The sequence below is a fragment of the Penicillium macrosclerotiorum genome (assembly GCF_028827735.1).
Source record: "Penicillium macrosclerotiorum strain IBT 26536 chromosome Unknown utg000003l_segment0_segment0, whole genome shotgun sequence".
In the NCBI taxonomy this organism is placed as follows: domain Eukaryota; kingdom Fungi; phylum Ascomycota; class Eurotiomycetes; order Eurotiales; family Aspergillaceae; genus Penicillium; species Penicillium macrosclerotiorum.
Genome location: NW_026643083.1, coordinates 6,271,435 through 6,290,998, shown reverse-complemented (window position 1 = coordinate 6,290,998; position 19,564 = coordinate 6,271,435). Strand labels below are relative to the sequence as shown.

The following is a 19,564-nucleotide window of genomic DNA, read 5'->3' as shown; positions in this document are numbered from 1 at the left end:
GATACTCAACCGCCACCCCAGCATGTCACTCAGGGGCACGAATTGCGATTTGGTTTTAAAAATACAATGAACAAAGACATGCAAGACCCAAGGCCAATCCAGCGCTTCAAAAACTCAGTATGCAAAAGGAGCCGAATAACCAGAATGTGGTCTGAGACAAGTTCTCGGACAGTCCTACATACTGATAACCCGGACATTATTTAAAAATTTTAGTTTTCGTTCCTGAGATCGTCGAAAGTGTTCGAGCTCGCGACTTCGCTTTGGTATAGTACACAGCTTATGCCTCCCATTGTCAAGCTAGCAATTTTACAGCCGGCCCGAACGACAGAAGGCACAAAACAACGACAGCAGAAAGACGACATGAGATGACAATATGTGTTGTCAACCCATTTACTCGTTAATCTTAGCCAGAATCCTGCGTATAGTGGTTAGCAGAGCTTGTGGAGATCGGGAGTTGTCGAATTTGACTGAATGGTGAACATACTCAGAGTCCCGGTACAGGGTGTACTCCTCCTCGCCGACCTTGATGGGGCTGCCACCGAACTGTTTCGAAATTTCAATTAGCATCATACTTAAATCGTACGGCACTTATATTGACGGTTTTTTGACTGGCAGAATATGATACAACATGGTGGTGTGTATTTTACGGTCAACGTCGTATGCAGGGTGATCCATGCGACGCGGTGGAAGAGCTCGGAAGGTTAATCGGGGATGACATACCTGAGGAATCAGAACCTTGTCACCAGCGGAGACACCCATGGGGATACGCTTTCCATCGCGGTCAATGGCACCGGGGCCGACAGCGAGGACCTTAGCCTCGTTCTGCTCCTTGACGCTGCTCTCAGGGAGGAAGATGCCGGAGGCGGTCTTGGTCTCGGGCTTAATGCGCTGGACCAGGACGCGGTCCAGAAGGGGAGCAAGGCTCTTGATATTGCGAAGGACAGACTATCGCAGAGAACATCAGTATCATGCACCGAGAATGAAAAGGTTGAAAGATGGGCTAAATTGGGGTAAGGGAAAAAAGTCGATAGCAGAGCTAGAAAGGGAGACTGATGCGGATTTGCAGCCGAAAAAGAGCTACATGAAGGCAGGAATAAAAGACCATCATGCCAACTTACCATTGTGATGGAGTTTGGAGTCTTGAAGCCAAGAAGTTGGGGATGTGAGTGGGATGGAGAAGGGAAGAGGGAAGTGTCCGGGGGAAGATCTGGACTTTGCGGCGAGAAATTTCCAGAATGCCAAGACCCGCAAGCTTGACTCCCGAGGGCCAACCGCGCCGACTCTCGGGTACTCGCGATTGGTCTCCCCAATTTCTACGGGAATATTATTAGGCTTGATTCCAATTGATACTCGTCGTAAAAGGCTTGAACCTGCTTCACTCTACTGCATTGCCTCCCATAGGCCAAAATTGTTTCACACCTCCTATTCGAGGTCATATTCGGACTGCATAGCTCCGTTCCCCCGGACCGGAGCTACCCTCAGCTACAAGGAATGCTCTAGAAGCAGATTGCCTCAACATAAATTCTCATTTCCGGGTACAAAAAAACGCCGCGATATCCAAATATTTCATCCGGACGCAAAATTCAAAGCGATCACGGGAGTAAAGAATTACCATCTCCTTCCACGTCCTCGGCCTCCGCCATAATTCCCGCGTTGTTCGTAGCCTCCATATCCCATCTGGCCCTGTCCTCCTTGTCCAAACCCTTGGGCTTGCCCCTGGGGAGCAAAGGCGGGTTGACCTTGGGGTGCAGCGCCCGGCTGTCCTCCCATCATCGATTGCGCATGCTGCATAAAAGACATCGGGTCCATGGAGGATGGGTCAAGTCCCTGTGCCATCATAGCCGCAAGCATACCCTGCATCATATCTGGAGACATATCGGGCATCCCGGGCATCCCGGGCATCGCTTGGGGGGCATTGCCAGGTGCTCCGGGGCCTGCTGGAGCACTCGGCATCCCAGGCATACCCATGCCGAGGAAGGATTGCATTTCATCCATTTGTTTCTTTTGGTCACCAACATCCTTGCGCACTTCTTGCTGCTTCAGGCAGTAGCTGGCCCATGTAAACTCATCGAAACCATAGTTAAAATAGTCCGAGATATCGGAACCGGGGCGTCGCCAGGGCTTATCGTCTGTTGGGAAATCGTTGTCCATGTCAGATGACATGATCGGTTTCCCACTCGTAGGGTGTACAGGATTGCCATTGATATCAATGGTTGATGTGTGAATAGCTGGGTATGAAGAGCCTGGTTTTTGTGGGACGGTAGGGCGGGCGGCAGGGGGAGCGGCGCTCGCGGAGACGGGAGTAGGAACATCCAGGTGAGGAGTAGTGATCGGAGTCGCAGATTTCGAAACGACCGAAGAGTCCGCTGAGGATGGTCTCTGAGGCTCTTGTCGCAAGGTCACATGGCGTGGGTGCGAGCTTTGAAGATCAGCCCAAACTGCTCTAACAACGTGTTGGAAGAATAGATGAAGGTCCACTTACACTTCTGGAGGAGGCGCATCTGCAGGTGTCTCTGTTATAATATTGAAATCGTCCTGGAGGAAGTCAGTACATAATCAAATCTGTCAATGGATCACGATCTCACGTCGTCGTCCTCGACCTCTATTTCCTCTTCTTCTTCTTCTTCTTCCTCCTCGTTGCCATCGTGTGCTTGGCCCGGGGCTGCAAGATAGGCATTTTGCTGAACCTGGTCAGTTGGGACCGAGTCGGTGGGATCATAAAAATCGTCTTCTTCGTCCTCCATGATTATTTGCTTTCAGCTTCTGGACTTTTGTTTCAGAAACGCGAAATATTGAGATCGAGATGCTCCGCGAGTTGATTGAATGGAGCCGGGTTTGGAGTGTTTGCACTCCGCTTGCATGGGCCCGCCAAGTCTCACATCAAGGCATACCTAGGTTGAAGTTTTGAATTTAAAGAATAAATTAGGTAACATGGTGAGCATTTGATGTAGGCTGATCTCTTATTCTGAATGTTTCCACCAAAGAGTCACCTTGGACGAAAACATCAGAGGCAACCACGCGATATATCTTAGCTTGAGACCCGGAGTACATATGGCTCGACAAAGACGATATGACATGCATCCTCACTTGACACAGGGAATATAACTTTGAATCAAAACTATGCTAACATCCTAGCACCAAAAAATGGCATTTGGTTCTTCTCAATATTTTTATTGCTTCTTGGTGAACATGTATTGTTGTCCCCCCTGAAGCATCTCAATCTGCAAAGCACAATCACGTGACAATTGCGCAAAGACGTCAGCGATGCGGAGCTCCGACAAAATCCTTCCTACCAATCTGAACCTGAATTTATGCTCAGCAGTGGTCATTATTCGATAGGCAAAAATGGCCTCTTCTGAGCGAGAAAGTCAAACCTCCACACCCCGGTCCTTTACGGGCCAAAGTGTGTCGGCCGAGGAAATGCTCAAGTCGCAAACTGTCGGTCTTGTGCATCTGTCCGATTTTCGCAAACGGCGCGCCGAAGTCTTGGAGCATAAGGAGCGCGAGGCGCATGACAAGTCTCTAGGCAGACTGGCATCTGGTAATTCAAGAAGTGCAACTCCTTCTGCCGGCGAAGTGACTGACGGGTAAGTTCTCGAAGGGCCGGATTTTGTGCTTCCAACGAGACCGAGCTGATCGAAGAACAATAGGTCATCAACACCCAAAAGTGACGCCCCTCCTAAAAAGAAGAAGAAGAAACAACTAGCTAAAAGCAAGCTTTCTTTTGGCGACGATAATGATGATACCGGGGAAGAGTCCGCTGCGACTCCACGCGATTCAAGCATATCCCGATCCGGGTCAAAGACACCGATTGAAGAGAGCGCGACATCAGCAGCTGTGCGCATGAAGGCGAATCCGCATGCACGACCACCTCCCAAAGCGATGACTAAGGCCGCAGTGGAAGCTGAGGCACAGGCTCGCGAAACACTGCGCAAGGAATTCCTGGCGATGCAGGAAGCTGTTAAGAATACGGAGATTTCTATCCCATTCGTGTTTTTTGACGGGACGAACATACCTGCTGGGTCAGTCAAGGTTAAGAAGGGTGACCCGGTCTGGCTGTTCCTCGACCGTTGCCGCAAGGTCGGTGCCGAACTTGGAGTGCGTGGTGCCAATGGGGCTGCGAAGGCGCGGAAAGATAATCGTCGGGAATGGGCTCGAGTCAGTGTCGATGACCTTATGCTGGTCAAAGGTGATATCATTGTCCCACATGTGAGTTTACCAAATGCGATTCTGTTGGATCCGGTGTATTTGATACTAATTCGCAACCAGCACTACGAATTCTATTATTTTATTGCCAACCGAGTACCCAACTACTCTCGCAACGGGGGTCTGCTCTTTGAATATTCCAATAAGCCGGCACCAGAAAATCCAAGCGATGAGCCTCTATACCGACCCAACGATGAGAAGTTAGAAGGGGCGGACAATGATGCCACGGAGACCAAGGTCGTAGATCGCCGTTGGTATGAAAAGAACAAGCACATCTACCCTGCCAGTCTCTGGAATGAGTACGAGCCCGGGAAGGAGTTCGAAGAAAAGATGACATCGACGCGGCGTGATGCACAGGGTAATGCATTCTTTTTTTAGCGGGTTTTCTTGTGCAATTTTTCTGTTTGATATCCAGGCGTTGTGAGAAAACTAGACCAAGATTCCATAATTTTGATGCTTTTTGCTTTCGAGAGGTGAGGTGAAGAAGTCTCGGCCTCAGGTGACCTCCAGCATTTTCAACCTCTTCATCATTTGCTCCCTCTACATCGACTCCATGGATTTCCATCTACGATGTAACTCGCTCAAGTGCCGGGCCCAGCTGAAAGAAAGAGCAGTGGTGACAACATGCTCGTAAGCTGCATCTGCTTCAACTAGGAATAGGACGGCACTGATAGCGCCAGGCATATCTTCTGTCTCGGATGTGCGGACGGTCTCGGGCTTTCACACCCTACAGCGAATGATCGACGATGCCCTGCTTGTCAAGCAGCTCTCTTGAACCCCGACGATGCTGTTTCGACTGTTCTGAATCCAACAGAAGATTACAAGACAAGTGTGCTGAGTGGTCTTGACCCAAATACCATCATGGAGTGTGCCGGCCGTGCTTTGGGCTTTTGGGCATACCAAAGCACACAGGAAATGTGGGTGCCTTTGTCATAATCGGCAGTGTAATCCTTTCGCTAATTGGATCATGAAGATTCTATCAGGAATTCCTTGGGAAGAGCCTCGCGGAAAAGTACACCGGCTTGAGCACACAGATGGACAAGGTCATTCATAATGCGAATTCTGAGATCTCAACTCTACACAACAAAGTTTCTGGTTCGTTCCAAATCGGTTGGGACGATAAGTGGCCTTCCTACTGACGTTTGAGGGCTGAAACAGACATGCAAATCGCGCAAGAACAGGTTCAAAAAAGAACCAGGAACTGATCGACCTTTATCGCGACAAGTCGAAGAAGCTCACACAAATGACCAATCTCTACAATTTGCTCAAGGCGAGGGCTATGAAATCGCGAATGCAGTCTGCCGCCTCCGAGAACGTATCGCAGACATTGAATACCCTCGTACCTCAAAGCAGGCCGGCAAGGTCGATACCACCATCGGTTTCCTTATCAATGCCAGCAGCTCCCTTGGCATGTGGTCCACAAGCTGTCTCCTTTCCTGTCAGCCCCGAGGGTGTTGAGCAACTTCATAGATACCAACGGAGCGCCACTGGCAGTTCGAGAAAGTCGAGGAGGCAAACACTAGATTTTGGAATAATGCCGCCGCCAGCAGGGCGACCTGTCCTGAACATTCGAAGTGGTAAAGGGCTATCTATTTCCCAGCAAAGGTAGACCGTTATGCTGATTGCGAACCGTCCAGCCAAAACCCCTACGAACCCGCAGCACCGCACTCGGCTTCCTCATCCGCCCCGGTCGTCCACTGCGCTATCTCAGCTACCCTCAGAAGATGAAATCCTGGCAAGATTTGGTAGATAATATGGTTACCGTAACGTTCTCCATAGGCTGTGTCAATCCAGTTTCTCTATCTGGTGTGCTTAAGTTTCATCGCTGTGTGACTTTGTTCAGATTCATAGATTACCTTGGGCAGGAAAGCGCTATTTGAAACTACTGCTTATCAATAAAATTCAAGAATGTGTTTTCTGGATCGGCCTATGGGACAACAACCTTCATTCATGCTGTGCTATGGTCCTCGGAAAATCTCTATTGCAGTCCTTCATACACCGTGTCTCAAGACTTATCATCTTTCCAACAGAAGACTGTCACAAAACCCTTTTTCCCCTCTCAAACATACAGTTCGAGGAGAATTGTCCGCGAACATAGTTCGGGCATATCTCTAATGTACTCATCAGCGTACCCCCATCAATGTTTATCTGATAACCGATGGATATCTACATCACAGTACTCCAGATTCACATCCGTAACTGGCTCCAACCGTCCCTATATACTCCTTCCCATTAGTTCAGAAATCCAATACCCAATAATCCCATTCGTCCCAATTCCTATATATTGTCTCTTCGCTGTCTCTTTACTATCCTATTGCCATTCATCATCCTCAACTGCGATAGGTCCTTTCATGGTCCACCCATCCGCAAACGGTATGGACCACGCCTGACTCCCGCTCGCCCGCGGGCCGCTATCTCGGGGCAGCGGAAGCGCGTCCCCCTGCCACCCTCGGCAACACTGCCGCCCGCCCAAATAGCCCAGCTCCAGCACGGTCCCTACCTTATGAACGCCAGGAGGCCCGTTCCTGACGATCCAGATCGACGGGCCGAAGCTTTCCCCCCTGTTAATCTGGGGTATAGAGGGGTCCCTCTTGGAGCTTGTGTGGAGTCCGTATTATATTCTGTATTTTTGGTCACGTGGTCATATACTGGGGTCAGTGACTCCCATCTGGGGCACAGGCACGATACACTTCCTCCTCTCTAACCATGAATCGCAGCCCTTGAGCCTTTTATAGCTCTCTTCTTTTTCTTTCTCTCTCCTAATTACTCCTTACGAAAAATCATATGAACAGACCGAGGGAAATACCAAGTCCATAGAAGGGACCGAGACAAGAGGACCATTAGACTGACGCAGACAGGGCTGGCATCTCTACACGCACAGGAAAACAGAACACTCGTATCATCACTTTGAGATATTATCCGATGGGATCATCACGATCTAAATCCCCCGGGAAGGTGAAAAAAACATAAAAAGGAAATCTAATCATGTACGTCGGGCACCAAGCATCCGGTCTTTTCGTCCGGGCGGGAACTGAAACGCCATACCCACGACCAGCAAAACAGGACCAGTCCAAGGGAAGAAAGTCAGAAAACCGAAGCAAAGGCTCTCAGGCCCCAACGGCTTCGATACCTAAATCCCCCAAGGCGAGCCCCGCAAATTTCATATCATGCCATGCATTATACCACAAACCCATGCAACGGAGTTGACGCTGCAGAAAATAAAAAATAAAAAAAATAAGAGAACATTGGAAAACAAATTCAGTAGGTCATTTATGCGCCGAATTCCTTAACATCGGTCTTCTTGCCCTGCAGAGCAAGGGGCACGATGCCAGAGACGTGCATCTCGGGGCCGTAGACGTGCATGTCCAGGCCGAGCTCGATGCCGACGGCCTTGATGTTCTTCAGACCCTCCTGGTAGTTGGGGCCAGCACGGCGGACCCAGATCTGGACCTTGTGCTCGTTGAGGACGGGGGCAACCTCGCGGATGGCGCGGATGACACCCTTGAAGGTGGAGGCGACGTTGGTGAAGTTGGCAATACCACCACCAATGAAGAGGACCTTGCCCTCGGGGTGCATGGGGGCGCGCAGCATCAGATCCAGCACGGTCTTAGCGTACTGGTAGGTTTGAGACTCGCTGGGAGCACCGGAGTACTCGCCGTAGTTGGCCAGCTCGGAGACGAAGCCGGCGGAGGCAATGGCATCGGCGTAGACAACGGAAGCACCACCACCAGCGACGAGGGTCCAGACACGGCCGTTGGCGTTCAGGACAGTCAGCTTGAGGGAGGCACCGGTCTTGGCGTCCATGTCGGAGATGAACTTCTCCTCCTTGCTCAGCTCACGGCCGAAGGGGGCGGGGAACTCCATCGGCGGACCAGCGTCGATGTTGACCTTGCCATCGGCCGGGGTGGCGAGGGTGGGCAGACCCAGGGCAGCGGGGCTGCGGGCAACCGCCCACTTGGTGCCGCACTCGAACTCGGCGGTCTGGTCGAGCTTGGCAGCCAGATCGAGGAAGTGGACGTCGGCGGAGGTGGCATCGGCGTTGGGGATGACCACCAGCGGGTTGATCTCCAGGTAGGTGAACTGGCAGTCGACGTAGACGGCATAGAGGCGGGAGATGAAGTCCACGAGGACGTTGTGAATGCCCTTGGGCACCTTGCTCAGCAGAGCGGCGGCAATCTCATCATTGGAGGGGAAGTTCTTGAGCTGGACGGGGATGAGGAGCTTCTCAGCCTTCGCATCGACATCACCGACGTCGACACCACCCTCGTGGGTGAAGAGGATCCAGTCACCCTAGATAGGAGAAAGCGAGAAATTAGCAAGGGGTTCCAAGTTGGGTGGGAGGATATGCCATTGGACGTCTTGGAGAAGGTCCCGAGCATTGCGGGGGGTGTGGGAGGGGTGGTCTTGTCTTACCTCACGGACGGAGTTGATGTTGATGTAGTACTCGCACTCCTGGCTGTGGGGGACGAAGGGCTCGACCAGGAACTGGCGCAGGACACCGGTGACGGTCTCAACCTGGACATCCTTGGTGGCGCGGGCCTCAATCCACGCGCGGGCCTCAGCCCAGGTCTTGTTCAGGGCGAGGAGGCCGGACTTGCCCCGACGCTTGATCAATTGATCGGGTTTGGCGACGAACTTGGCACCGGCAGTGAGGAGCCACGGGTAGGTGACCTCAGCCTGGTCCAGGACGTCCTTGACGGCCTTGTCATCGGGGAAGTGGAGGGATGCAAGACGAGGAGGCGGGTTGTGTGTGGCGGAGGCAGGCAGAGGGGTGGGCTTGATGACCGGAGCGCGGGTGAGGTGGTAGTTCAGGATGGCCTTGCCATCGGCCTCGAGAATGGACTTGGCGGACATGATGTGTGTGAGGATGTGGTGATGTTAATGGAGGGGGGGAGGGGGTGGTGAGAGGATGGAAAAGAGGGAGTTATGAGGGAGGAGCAAGAAGGAGGAGAGGTTTTGGACGTCGGGGATTGGGGATTGGAGGGGGAGGGACCAGGACGTAACAAAAAAAAAAGTTGTGCTGGAGATTACAGCGTACAAGGGAGGGCGGGCACTCCACTGTTGAGGTGGGCTGTTCCGCTGGTTTTCGCGGGTGGTTTTTTTTGGGTTGGGGGGGGAGCTTCGAGGGGCTTTTGGGGGGGGGCTTGGGTGACTGGGGGCCCGCCGTTGGGGCAGGTATCGTCATGACGATACGGGACGTTTGGCAATTGGGTTTGGAGGGGGAACATACTCAAAGCTACGGTGTAGCTCTGTGTCTTCCGTCTTACCGGTTCCTGCTCCTTTCGGCTCCCGACTTTTTTTTTTTTTTTTTTTTTTTTTTTTTTTTATTGGATTTATTTCTATCTCTGGTGGGCTTTTCTGTTGAGTCTGCTCTGTCCTCCGCCCTTCATCTGGACTCTGTACGCCGTCCGCTATGTATCGTGTGCCACGAGGAGCTACTGAGCTGACCGAGGTCCACCTACCAGGCCGACGCCGGTCTCCGATCTATACCGTAGTTCTTATACTTTGAAAAGCAGAGGCACAGGAGTCACAGATCGAGTACATAGTCTGGATATATTGGGTTGAGAACTACAAATGTGGTCCTGACTGGCATATCTCTATCAAAAGAGAAACCCTAAACCCACCAGAAGGGCATAAACGGGACAATCGAATTGTCCATATCGTAGTCATGTATAGGAGCGTATCCGGAGTCTACGGAGTAGATTTGCTGCATGTTCAAGCGTATCATGCTTGTCCCGACCCCTGTTGGCGAGTGCATTGGGTTGGCACATGGGCAATATGACCCTGCGTATGTCGGAGGAGGTTCCCCGAGGGCCAAACTGTCCCGGGCAAATCGAAATGGGATAAGCCGGCGAGTGGGCTGAAGGAGATTCTATTCGAGACTGCTTCCCTGGCGTGACTTCCTCAGGGAGCGGATCATCGCAACCGGCGGTCAAGCATAAGCCTGGGCCAGGCCCGCGACAGTCACCGAAATGGATCAAATGGATCTATAGAATCCTACAGAATGCTCGTCGGGGACATCGAATGTTCCAAGTCAGCGAGACATAATTGGATCAGCAAACAATTCACAGGCCGCAGATAGACAGCAGAAATTGGTGAAATCAGAGAAAATAGTGGAAATAGAATGATCGTCAGAGCAGCATCCAATCCCCCATCCCACCATCCCACCAACCCACCGTCGCCGAGGACGGAGTCCAGAGTACAGTACATCGTCTCACAGTCAAGCCGTTCACGGCTGCTGTGGGTCGGTCTCGCGGGTACCCGGTACTTTGGGGACCGATCGAGTTGTTGAGCTGGTCCCACCAACGCCGTCGCCCCGTCCTGGTAATTTCCATACCAATACCGTACCCCCTCGTCCCCCCCCCCCCCCCGCCAGACGGAGCTGTACACCGTATCTGCGAGTCCTCTGGCCCCGCGGATTTTTCTCTCTCCCTGTCGACCTTCCGCGATCTCTCCTTCTTCTTCTACTCCTCATTCTCCTCTCCTTTTGGGCGATTCTACCACATACGTGAGTCTCTCCTCTCCTCTTTCCCTCGATCGCATCCCATTCTGTCATCCCTACTCCGTCCGCTTAATTCGCCGACTGCCTTCTTTCTACCACTCCGCCCACTTGTCCCCTCCCCCCAGCAACCTCAAAGAGGTCGGCATAGCGTGAAACTGCCACAAGATCGGGCCCGTTGATTATTGACATTCGTCAATTCTAGTTAATCATCATGCCCTCCACTTCTCTCCCCGTCGCCGGCAACGGCGTCCAGAATGCCAACGACAACATCACCCGCTTCAATCCTCCCAGCCGTGTCCTCTCTCCCCTCACCCACGCCCTCTTCCACAACAAGACCCGATGCTTCGTATAGTAAGTGAATCTCCTCCCCCAGCAGCGGCCTGGGGGGCCATCCATCTTCGAAAGCCAATCTGAACCCGGGGAATCTAACTTGCGGATCACAGTGGCATGCAACCCCGAGCCGTGCAGGGCATGCTCGACTTTGACTTCATCTGCAAGCGTTCCACCCCCTCCGTGGCTGGTATCATCTACACCTTCGGCGGCCAGTTCGTCAGCAAGATGTACTGGGGTACCAGCGAGACCCTCCTTCCCGTCTACCAGGATGTCGAGAAGGCCATGGCCAAGCACCCCGATGTCGACACCGTCGTCAACTTCGCCTCCTCCCGCTCCGTCTACTCATCCACCATGGAGTTGATGAACTGCCCCCAGGTCCGCTCCATTGCCATCATCGCGGAGGGTGTCCCCGAGCGTGTAAGTTTTGACTCCCGGTTCAGACGGCAGCCATCGTGACAGGGCGAGCACGAGGCTGCCGTGAGATGAAGATGATCTCGAAGAAAAGGGCCAGAAAGACTAATGGTGTTGGTTTCCATAGCGCGCTCGTGAGATCCTCGTCACTGCCAAGGAGAAGGGCATTACCATCATTGGTCCCGCCACTGTCGGTGGTATCAAGCCCGGTGCGTACAAGATCGGTAACACCGGTGGTATGATGGACAACATCGTTGCCTCCAAGCTGTACCGCAAGGGTTCCGTCGGTTACGTCTCCAAGTCCGGTGGTATGTCTAACGAGCTCAACAACATCATCTCCCAGAACACCGACGGTGTTTACGAGGGTGTTGCCATTGGTGGTGACCGTTACCCCGGTACCACCTTCATCGACCACATGCTCCGCTACCAGAACGAGCCTGAGTGCAAGATCCTCGTCCTCCTCGGCGAGGTCGGTGGTGTTGAGGAGTACCGTGTGATCGAGGCTGTCAAGAACGGCACTATCACCAAGCCCATTGTTGCCTGGGCTATCGGCACTTGCGCCAGCATGTTCAAGACCGAGGTGCAATTCGGCCACGCCGGTGCCTCCGCTAACTCCCAGCTGGAGACCGCCGTCTACAAGAACAAGGCCATGCGTGAGGCTGGTATCCACGTTCCCGAGACCTTCGAGGATCTCCCCCAGATCCTGAAGGAGGTGTACGATGCTGAGGTCAAGAAGGGCACCATCACCCCCGCCCCCGAGCCCGTTGTCCCCAAGATCCCCATTGACTACTCCTGGGCTCAGGAGCTGGGTCTCGTTCGCAAGCCCGCTGCTTTCATTTCCACCATCTCCGACGACCGTGGCCAGGAGCTTCTGTACGCTGGTATGCCCATCTCCGATGTCTTCCGTGAGGATATCGGCATTGGTGGTGTCATGTCTCTGCTGTGGTTCCGCCGCCGCCTCCCTACCTACGCTAGCAAGTTCCTGGAGATGGTTCTCATGCTCACTGCTGACCACGGTCCCGCTGTGTCTGGTGCCATGAACACCATCATCACCACTCGTGCCGGCAAGGACCTGATCTCCGCTCTCGTCTCCGGTCTCCTGACCATTGGTTCTCGTTTCGGTGGTGCGCTGGACGGCGCCGCTGAGGAGTTCACCAAGGCCTTCGACAAGGGTCTCTCTCCCCGTGACTTCGTCGACATCATGCGCAAGGAGAACAAGCTGATCCCCGGTATTGGCCACAAGGTCAAGTCCCGCAACAACCCCGATCTGCGTGTTGAGCTGGTCAAGGAGTTCGTCAAGAAGCACTTCCCCTCCACCAAGCTCCTCGACTACGCCATTGCGGTCGAGACCGTCACCACCTCCAAGAAGGACAACCTGATCCTGAACGTTGACGGCTGTGTTGCTGTCTGCTTCGTTGACCTGCTCCGCCACTGCGGCGCCTTCTCCGCCGAGGAGGTCGAGGACTACATGCGCATGGGTGTCCTCAACGGTCTGTTTGTGCTGGGTCGTTCCATCGGTCTCATTGCCCACTACCTCGACCAGAAGCGCCTGCGCACCGGCCTGTACCGTCACCCTTGGGATGACATCACCTACCTTCTGCCCACCCTGCAGAAGGGTGGTGCTGAGGGCCGTGTGGAGGTCAACCTGTGATTTCGTTTCTTCTCTCTTTCCCCCCCAACATGATATGATTTGCAGCGCCGTCCCGCTGGTGGCATACAGACCGTCTTTGAGCAACCCCTCCCGCGCATATATTGAGGTTTCTTGACGGTGGAGTTTGGATGGGTTGAATCCCCTTTTTGGTTTTCGATTGTTTCTCTCAGCAGTCTTTGCGTGTATCCCATGTTTTCTGCACCCGCTGTATGTGGGTTTCTGAACCGGGGTCTCGCCGGGAGGAGCGATCTGCTTAAAACGCTGGCTCTTCTCGGATGGACAAAAACGGTGCTATGCCCGACTTACGGATTTTGTTTCTTAATTTGTTTAGATGACTAGACCTCCCTGGGGACCTAATGAACGTGCCCTCTTGCATGATGACTTGCTTTACCTTTCCAAGTATTGATCCCAGTAGCAAACTGTTCCCTTGAACCTGCATAGATGCTTTGCCCTCGTGCCCCTCTCCGCTTTTAGAAAGATTTACGATAACAGCATGTTTAAAATCCTTATCTCTTATCGGTTATCGCGTATCGTTGGATTGCTGGAGACCCGCGAACTTCTTTTTCTCCATCTCGAGACTCAACTGCTGCCCTCTTCATTCCTCAATTCCCCAACATGGTCCGCCTCAAGAACCGTTACCTTCTTCTGGACATCCTCTATCCAGACCAATCGACATGGCCATCCTCCAAATCCCCGTCCTCAACAGGCCCCCAAGCCACCCAACTAGCCATCCATTCCCCAACCTCCAACGCGCTGACTCCAGGCCTCCTTGCTAAGATGGTGCGCGAGGAAGTCGGTGAGATGTATGGAGACTGGGGCGTTGGCAAGCTCGGCGGTGCCTCGGCATCTGGAATTCACGGTTCGTGCTCTCATAGCATCATTTTCGATCCTACACATCGACCAATCCTCTTCCCCCCGAATCATAAAAAGCAATCATACTGCAGCTTCCATGCCATTGAAACTAATCTCATTTTTTTTATTCTGTGCTTCAGTCAAGTACCTCTCCCCCGCCACATCCACAGCCATCATCCGCTGTCCGCGCGCATCATTCCGTCTCGTTTGGTCTGCGCTCACCTATATGTCCCACGTGCCCGCCATCACAGAGCCAGGTCCAGGCACGGCACAGCGACGTCCCAACGGTGGTCGTGAGCGGCCGTGCGTGTTCCGCGTCCTACGCGTATCGGGGACAATGCGGAAAGCAGAAGAGGAAGCCATCCGCCGCGCGCGGAGAGAGATCGTGCGCGTGCGGGGCATGGAAGAGAAAGGCGTATTAGGCGATTTGATCAGTGGGAAAGAGACCGTTTCGGTCATGGATAGTGTGATGGACGAAAGTGAGGATGAGGGCATGCCCACCGATGACGAAGCTTGAAAGATTAAGGATCTATACGCTCCGGCTCCTAACGCTGAGGGCCTCGCCCTCAGGGACTGGCCTGGACACTGTACAATTATGATACCCCCTCCAAAACCCCTACCAATGCATTTGCGATATAATACATTTGTCCCATGCAAGGAACATAAATGAACGATTTTTTCTTTTTTTTTTAAAAAAAAAAAAAAAAAAAACTGGATCATGACTTGCGTTTCACAGTCACCCCGCTATCCGGCAGCGGTCCGTCCCACTTAGCCCATTCTTCATCGTCGGCGTCCTCGTCTGCATTTCCAGGATCCACCCCCATTGCAGCTTGACTCGCCGCATCTCGCATCCTCGCCTCCTCCTCGAGCTCCGCTCGCTCCATAGCATCGTACTCATCCTTCGAGTCGATCCAGCGCTCCTGCACGTCCCGTACATCCGTGATGCCCATTCCTTCTCGCACGGCGACCTGCCAAACGGTGTCGTTGGCGCCCTCGGCGGGGCCAAAGGCGTATCCTGAGGCGCGGTCGATCGCCCGCAGCAAGGTCATCATGCTTTTCTTGTCCTCGACGGCCAGCGTCTCGAACGCGACGAGTCCGAACTCCTCGACCAGATCGATGATCGCGGTGTTCAGGGCGCTGAATTTGGTGTTTGCCAGACGCGAGGACTCGGCTTCCAGGTGGGGGAGGAGGTAATTTAGATCTTGAACTTCTGTGTAGAAGTCTAGGTTGAAAGGGAGGTTGGTGTAGTTGGAGAGGTTGTCAATTTTGGTGAGCACGTTCAGGTGCGGTAGGTCGAGTTGCAGCATTGCGCGGAGAGAGAGGAGGAGCGCGGAAATGTACATTGAGGGAAGGGTGAGGGTGTACGAATCAATGAGGTGGATGACGATTAACTGTATATGAGAGGAGTGACTTTTCAGCGGCATTGCTTTTTGGGGGAGGGGGGTGGACAGGCTTAAGGAATGACGAACCCGGTAGCCCAGCTTTTGAATCTGGAAGAAGATATTCCGTAATGATGAATGGTGCGTGAAGAGCTCGACTTGACCGGGGCAGTCAAATAAGACGTAGTCATCTGTGTCAACTTTGTCAACCAGGGTCTGGATTAGACTCCAGAATTAGAAGATATTCAAATGACAAACCTCCTAGCTCCTTCAGCCCTTCTTCCAACCACGAATAGTTCTCTTCTAGCTCTTCCAACGCATATAATGTCGCTCCATTCGGCCCTAGCTTATCTTCGTCCATAATCTCCTCCAGGGTTACCAGGTCGCGCACGTCCAGCGCGCACGGGTAGGAGGTCTTGTCGTTGGCGGGGTCCAGGTTGACGACGGAGCATTTCCGGCCGATGGCACCCAGGAACTGGTGCATGCCATTGCAATAGGTAGACTTGCCCGCGCCAGGAGGGCCAATAACCAGCTGCGCGAAGGGCATTCTGGGACTGTGCAGTGGGAGATAGATCCGGCGAGAGTGTGGGACGTTGTCCTGGTCAGTTGTCGGGCCCTTTTTTTTCCCTTATCAAAGAAGCGCGGGGAATGCGATGGCGGTAGCGATGGGCAGAAAAGGCCCTCAAGGAGCTATGCCAATGGCCGCGCTCAACATCACCGCCTTGCCTACTAAACGCAGGATGTCGTCAAGTGAGTTGCGTTCTCTTGCGATTGGACAGAATGGTTCATGGCTGACTTTCGTTCCTTACCACAGATCAATTTACCGTGGCGTCGCCGCCCACGGATGCTATCTCGGCTTTGAAGTTCTCCCCCGACCCCGACTCGACGCGCATTGTTGCCTCGTCATGGGACAAGAACGTTTATCTGTACGATCTTCGTGATGAGAATGGTGCTGTAGGCGAGGGGAAGTTGCTCCAGAAATTCGAACATCGGGCCCCGGTCCTGGACGTTTGTTTTGGTGCGAATGAGAACGAGATCTATACCGCCGGGTTGGATTGGGATGTTCGGAAGTGAGTCACTTGCGCAGAGACTCTGTAGTAGCTCGAAGTTTACATCGTCGGCGCAATGGAATACTAACACGGCACAGAATTGATCTCAACACGTCGGAACAGGTCGTTCTGAGCAGCCACGAAGCCGGCGTGCGCAGCGTGGTTTACAGTCCCGAGCACAACATCATCATCTCGGGTTCGTGGGATTCTACGCTCCATGTGCACCGCCCCGATGCCGGTACCAATGCCGACTCCATACCCGCCGTCATCCCCCTCCCCTCGAAACCCTTCTCGCTGTCCCTTACCGCCACCAAGCTGGTCGTTGCCATGGCATCACGGTCCCTGCACATCTACGATCTGAAGGCGCTAGCCCTCCTCACTGCACAGGCAGACGGCGCCACCACAGATGGCAATAAGGTCGAGATTGAGCCCTGGCAACGGCGTGAAAGCAGTCTGAAGTTCATGACGCGGTGTGTCGCATGCATGCCCGACGATGCAGGATACGCCTCCTCCAGCATCGAGGGCCGTGTCGCGGTTGAGTGGTTCGACCCGTCCCCGGAATCGCAGGCCCGCAAATACGCTTTCAAGTGTCATCGTCAGACAGCGGAGGATGGCGTTGACGTTGTCTACCCCGTCAATGCCCTGGCCTTCCACCCCGTGTACGGCACATTTGTGTCCGGTGGCGGAGACGGCGTTGTCGCGCTATGGGATGGTATCTCCAAGCGTCGTATCCGCCAGTACCAGAAGTTCCCATCCAGCGTGGCAGCTCTAGCATTCAGCGGCAACGGAAAGTATCTGGCCATTGCCATCAGTCCGGGCTTCGAGGACGGCAAGGACGATGTGCCCGAGGGTGTGGTGAAGATCTTTGTCAAGGAACTTGGCGAGAATGAGGCTAAGGCAAAGAGTGCGAAATAGAACCAAAAAAACAGGCCTTCTGATGATGGGTTCATCTGCTAGTTAGGAATATGGCTAGGGAGGCTCTTTTTGATATCAGACACTAACTATAATGACTCCAACGCTCTAAAGTATAATACTTTGCTCTGCCTATCGTAAAGACAGAAAAAGCCATGGAAAGAGGAAAAGAGAAACATCACATAAACCGCCGAAAGTAGCGATAATCTCTTTATTTCTAGTCCCGTCTAATTCAGGGACACGCATCTTGGTATCATCTTTATATATATACGTCATACACGCTGCATCAAATCCGAAACAAAAAAAAGACCTCAGGACCAAGCAGCCGAGCCAATTACCTACTCATGCCCAAACCGTAACGGCGACGCGACGCTTAAGCGGATGCGTGGCGCACCTGCACGGATCCATCCGGCATACCGAAGTACGCCGCGACGGGTCGCTGGCCGCCAGCGCCGCCAGCCGCGGTGGCCTGGGGACCGGTCAGGCCGGAGAAGATGCCAACCTCCAGCACACCGGCGATCTGCTTGATCTCCCGCGCCAGCTGGTTTACCTCCCAGACGCCGTTCTTGCCAGAGCCGTCCTTGCCGGCGGCAATGTCGGCCTGGGTCAGGAGGGGCGCGAAGGGTGCGTCGATAAGGAAAAAGTCCTGGTCGGTCTTGAGCGGGCCCTGCTTGATTTCCTTGTTGAGGCGGACGACTGGGTCGATGGCACCGAGTTCCTTGAGCTTGCGCTGGACACGGTAGACGGCCATCGGAGCGACCTCGATCGGAATGTACTTCCAATTGGTGAGGAGGCGGGACTGGAGCTTGCGAGAGTCTGGATGGGGAGCGGAGTTTCATGCATTAGCAGGGAGAGATCTTGATTGTCTGATAACCGAAGGGTTGATTGAGGAGAGAAAAGCCAGAATTGATTGAGGCCTTACCGGCAACACAGATAAATTGCTTCGCCTGCATGGCAACAAGCTTCTCTTGGAACAGGCATGCGCCGCCGCCCTTGATGCAGTTGAGGTCATCGTCCACCTCGTCCGCGCCGTCGAAGGCGACGTCCAGCACGACGCCCTCGGGAATGGCATCAAATTCCACAGCGGTCAGGCCCGCACCAAGGATCAGTTGGCGGGACTGGTAGCCAGTGGGCACGTAGCGGGTGGCGGAGGTGTCGACACCAAGGCCCTTAATGGCCTCGACAACGTAGACGATGGTGGTGCCGCTGCCAATGCCCACCCACTTCGCATCCTTGGGGTAGTGGTTTTCAACCGCAGTCTTTGCGGCAGCGCGCTTGGCAGCTTCAACGGCGTCGGCCATGGTTGATTGGTAGCGGGGGAGGGGTGGGAAGAATGGAGGGGTGGGTAGGAGATGAATGCGGGGAGAGAGAAACGGAAGAGATCGAGGGAGGCGGAGCGGCGAGCAGAAAAGTCGGGGAATCATAGAGGCACGTCAAATGACAATTATGCTTCGTTTTTTCGGGACTGCAAGTTGGCGCAGTAGGCAATCCCCGGCTGCGTGATTGCGCGCTGGCGTCATTGGCGTTGTTAATATCCATGTGGGGGGTTCTTCTCTGAGAGCTCGGAGCCCTGCACGCCGTGTGGAATGCTGGCTGCTGGACGCCGTGTACTACTTACTACTCTGGGAAGTTCTTAAAGATCCGATGGTTCATCTCCGTCTTCTTCGTCCATTTCAATACAATGCGACAAGCTACATTCTTCAGACCAAGAAGCTAGACACATCAAAGGTCTTCTCTTAGAGAATTCTGATGCTCAATTGAACGGTGTCGATCCCCCCTCCCTGATGCGACCCGTGCACCAGGCGGCCCTTTCCGTGTCGCTGGTCAGTATAGAAACCCAACCCTGCCCACAGGCCAATGTGTTCGCATCCCCCGGTAAAAGGTGATTTAGTGGGATGCTCACACTTGGCGAACCAACCGGATAGCGGGCAGTGGGGTTCTTTGGGCCCTGCAGCCCAGGGTAACACTACGCGCCGCACAAGACCAGCAAGACCATCAGGGCAGGTTGAAGCGCCGAGTCATTTGGGAGTATGAACGGATGCCCTGGATAGCATGATATAAATAATGATTATTGCTTCCAAGAAGACTTGGCTTTTTGTCTGAGGAGAGAAAAATAGGTCTCCTATAATGTACTCATGTTCCTTTCGATTCGGTGGACTGGTACGGATTGGACGGCTACAGTATTCAGGGTGACAATGACAACGATCTGGCATACCTTTGGGGAAGGTGGGGGGAGATCAATAAGTTTGTTTACTTTTCTTGAAGCCAT

The 19,564-nt window shown here is 53.5% G+C and overlaps 9 protein-coding genes across 9 annotated transcripts; 4 read left to right on the top strand and 5 right to left on the bottom strand.

Annotated features, from left to right (window-relative positions):
• Positions 1-390: 390 nt before the first annotated feature.
• Positions 391-1,121, bottom strand: N7462_005169 (GroES family chaperonin; the record flags this gene model as incomplete). Its single annotated transcript, XM_057076894.1, has 4 exons — positions 391-415; positions 485-543; positions 721-945; positions 1,119-1,121. The coding sequence occupies 4 exons, from the start codon at positions 1,119-1,121 to the stop codon at positions 391-393; spliced, it is 312 nt and encodes a 103-aa protein (XP_056936399.1).
• A 487-nt stretch (positions 1,122-1,608) lies between these two features.
• fip1 (cleavage polyadenylation factor subunit FIP1) lies at positions 1,609-2,744 on the bottom strand (the record flags this gene model as incomplete). Its single annotated transcript, XM_057076893.1, has 3 exons — positions 1,609-2,419; positions 2,483-2,535; positions 2,586-2,744. 3 exons carry the CDS (start codon positions 2,742-2,744, stop codon positions 1,609-1,611), a joined length of 1,023 nt encoding a protein of 340 aa, XP_056936398.1.
• A 601-nt stretch (positions 2,745-3,345) lies between these two features.
• On the top strand, positions 3,346-4,584 carry N7462_005167 (FAM50/XAP5 family protein; the record flags this gene model as incomplete). Its single annotated transcript, XM_057076892.1, has 2 exons — positions 3,346-3,587; positions 3,651-4,584. 2 exons carry the CDS (start codon positions 3,346-3,348, stop codon positions 4,582-4,584), a joined length of 1,176 nt encoding a protein of 391 aa, XP_056936397.1.
• Positions 4,585-7,476: 2,892 nt separating this feature from the next.
• aclA (putative ATP citrate lyase subunit (Acl)) lies at positions 7,477-9,060 on the bottom strand (the record flags this gene model as incomplete). The annotated part of the gene is made up of 2 exons (XM_057076891.1): positions 7,477-8,496; positions 8,620-9,060. The coding sequence occupies 2 exons, from the start codon at positions 9,058-9,060 to the stop codon at positions 7,477-7,479; spliced, it is 1,461 nt and encodes a 486-aa protein (XP_056936396.1).
• Positions 9,061-10,919: 1,859 nt separating this feature from the next.
• On the top strand, positions 10,920-13,103 carry N7462_005165 (uncharacterized protein; the record flags this gene model as incomplete). The annotated part of the gene is made up of 3 exons (XM_057076890.1): positions 10,920-11,059; positions 11,152-11,458; positions 11,580-13,103. The coding sequence occupies 3 exons, from the start codon at positions 10,920-10,922 to the stop codon at positions 13,101-13,103; spliced, it is 1,971 nt and encodes a 656-aa protein (XP_056936395.1).
• A 615-nt stretch (positions 13,104-13,718) lies between these two features.
• Positions 13,719-14,472, top strand: N7462_005164 (Rpp14/Pop5 family protein; the record flags this gene model as incomplete). The annotated part of the gene is made up of 2 exons (XM_057076889.1): positions 13,719-13,962; positions 14,096-14,472. The coding sequence occupies 2 exons, from the start codon at positions 13,719-13,721 to the stop codon at positions 14,470-14,472; spliced, it is 621 nt and encodes a 206-aa protein (XP_056936394.1).
• Positions 14,473-14,671: 199 nt separating this feature from the next.
• On the bottom strand, positions 14,672-15,881 carry N7462_005163 (GTPase GPN2; the record flags this gene model as incomplete). The annotated part of the gene is made up of 3 exons (XM_057076888.1): positions 14,672-15,346; positions 15,425-15,525; positions 15,593-15,881. The coding sequence occupies 3 exons, from the start codon at positions 15,879-15,881 to the stop codon at positions 14,672-14,674; spliced, it is 1,065 nt and encodes a 354-aa protein (XP_056936393.1).
• A 118-nt stretch (positions 15,882-15,999) lies between these two features.
• On the top strand, positions 16,000-17,298 carry N7462_005162 (WD40 repeat domain-containing protein; the record flags this gene model as incomplete). Its single annotated transcript, XM_057076887.1, has 3 exons — positions 16,000-16,084; positions 16,149-16,404; positions 16,482-17,298. The coding sequence occupies 3 exons, from the start codon at positions 16,000-16,002 to the stop codon at positions 17,296-17,298; spliced, it is 1,158 nt and encodes a 385-aa protein (XP_056936392.1).
• Positions 17,299-17,668: 370 nt separating this feature from the next.
• On the bottom strand, positions 17,669-18,596 carry N7462_005161 (ribose-5-phosphate isomerase RKI1; the record flags this gene model as incomplete). The annotated part of the gene is made up of 2 exons (XM_057076886.1): positions 17,669-18,111; positions 18,218-18,596. The coding sequence occupies 2 exons, from the start codon at positions 18,594-18,596 to the stop codon at positions 17,669-17,671; spliced, it is 822 nt and encodes a 273-aa protein (XP_056936391.1).
• Positions 18,597-19,564: the final 968 nt, after the last annotated feature.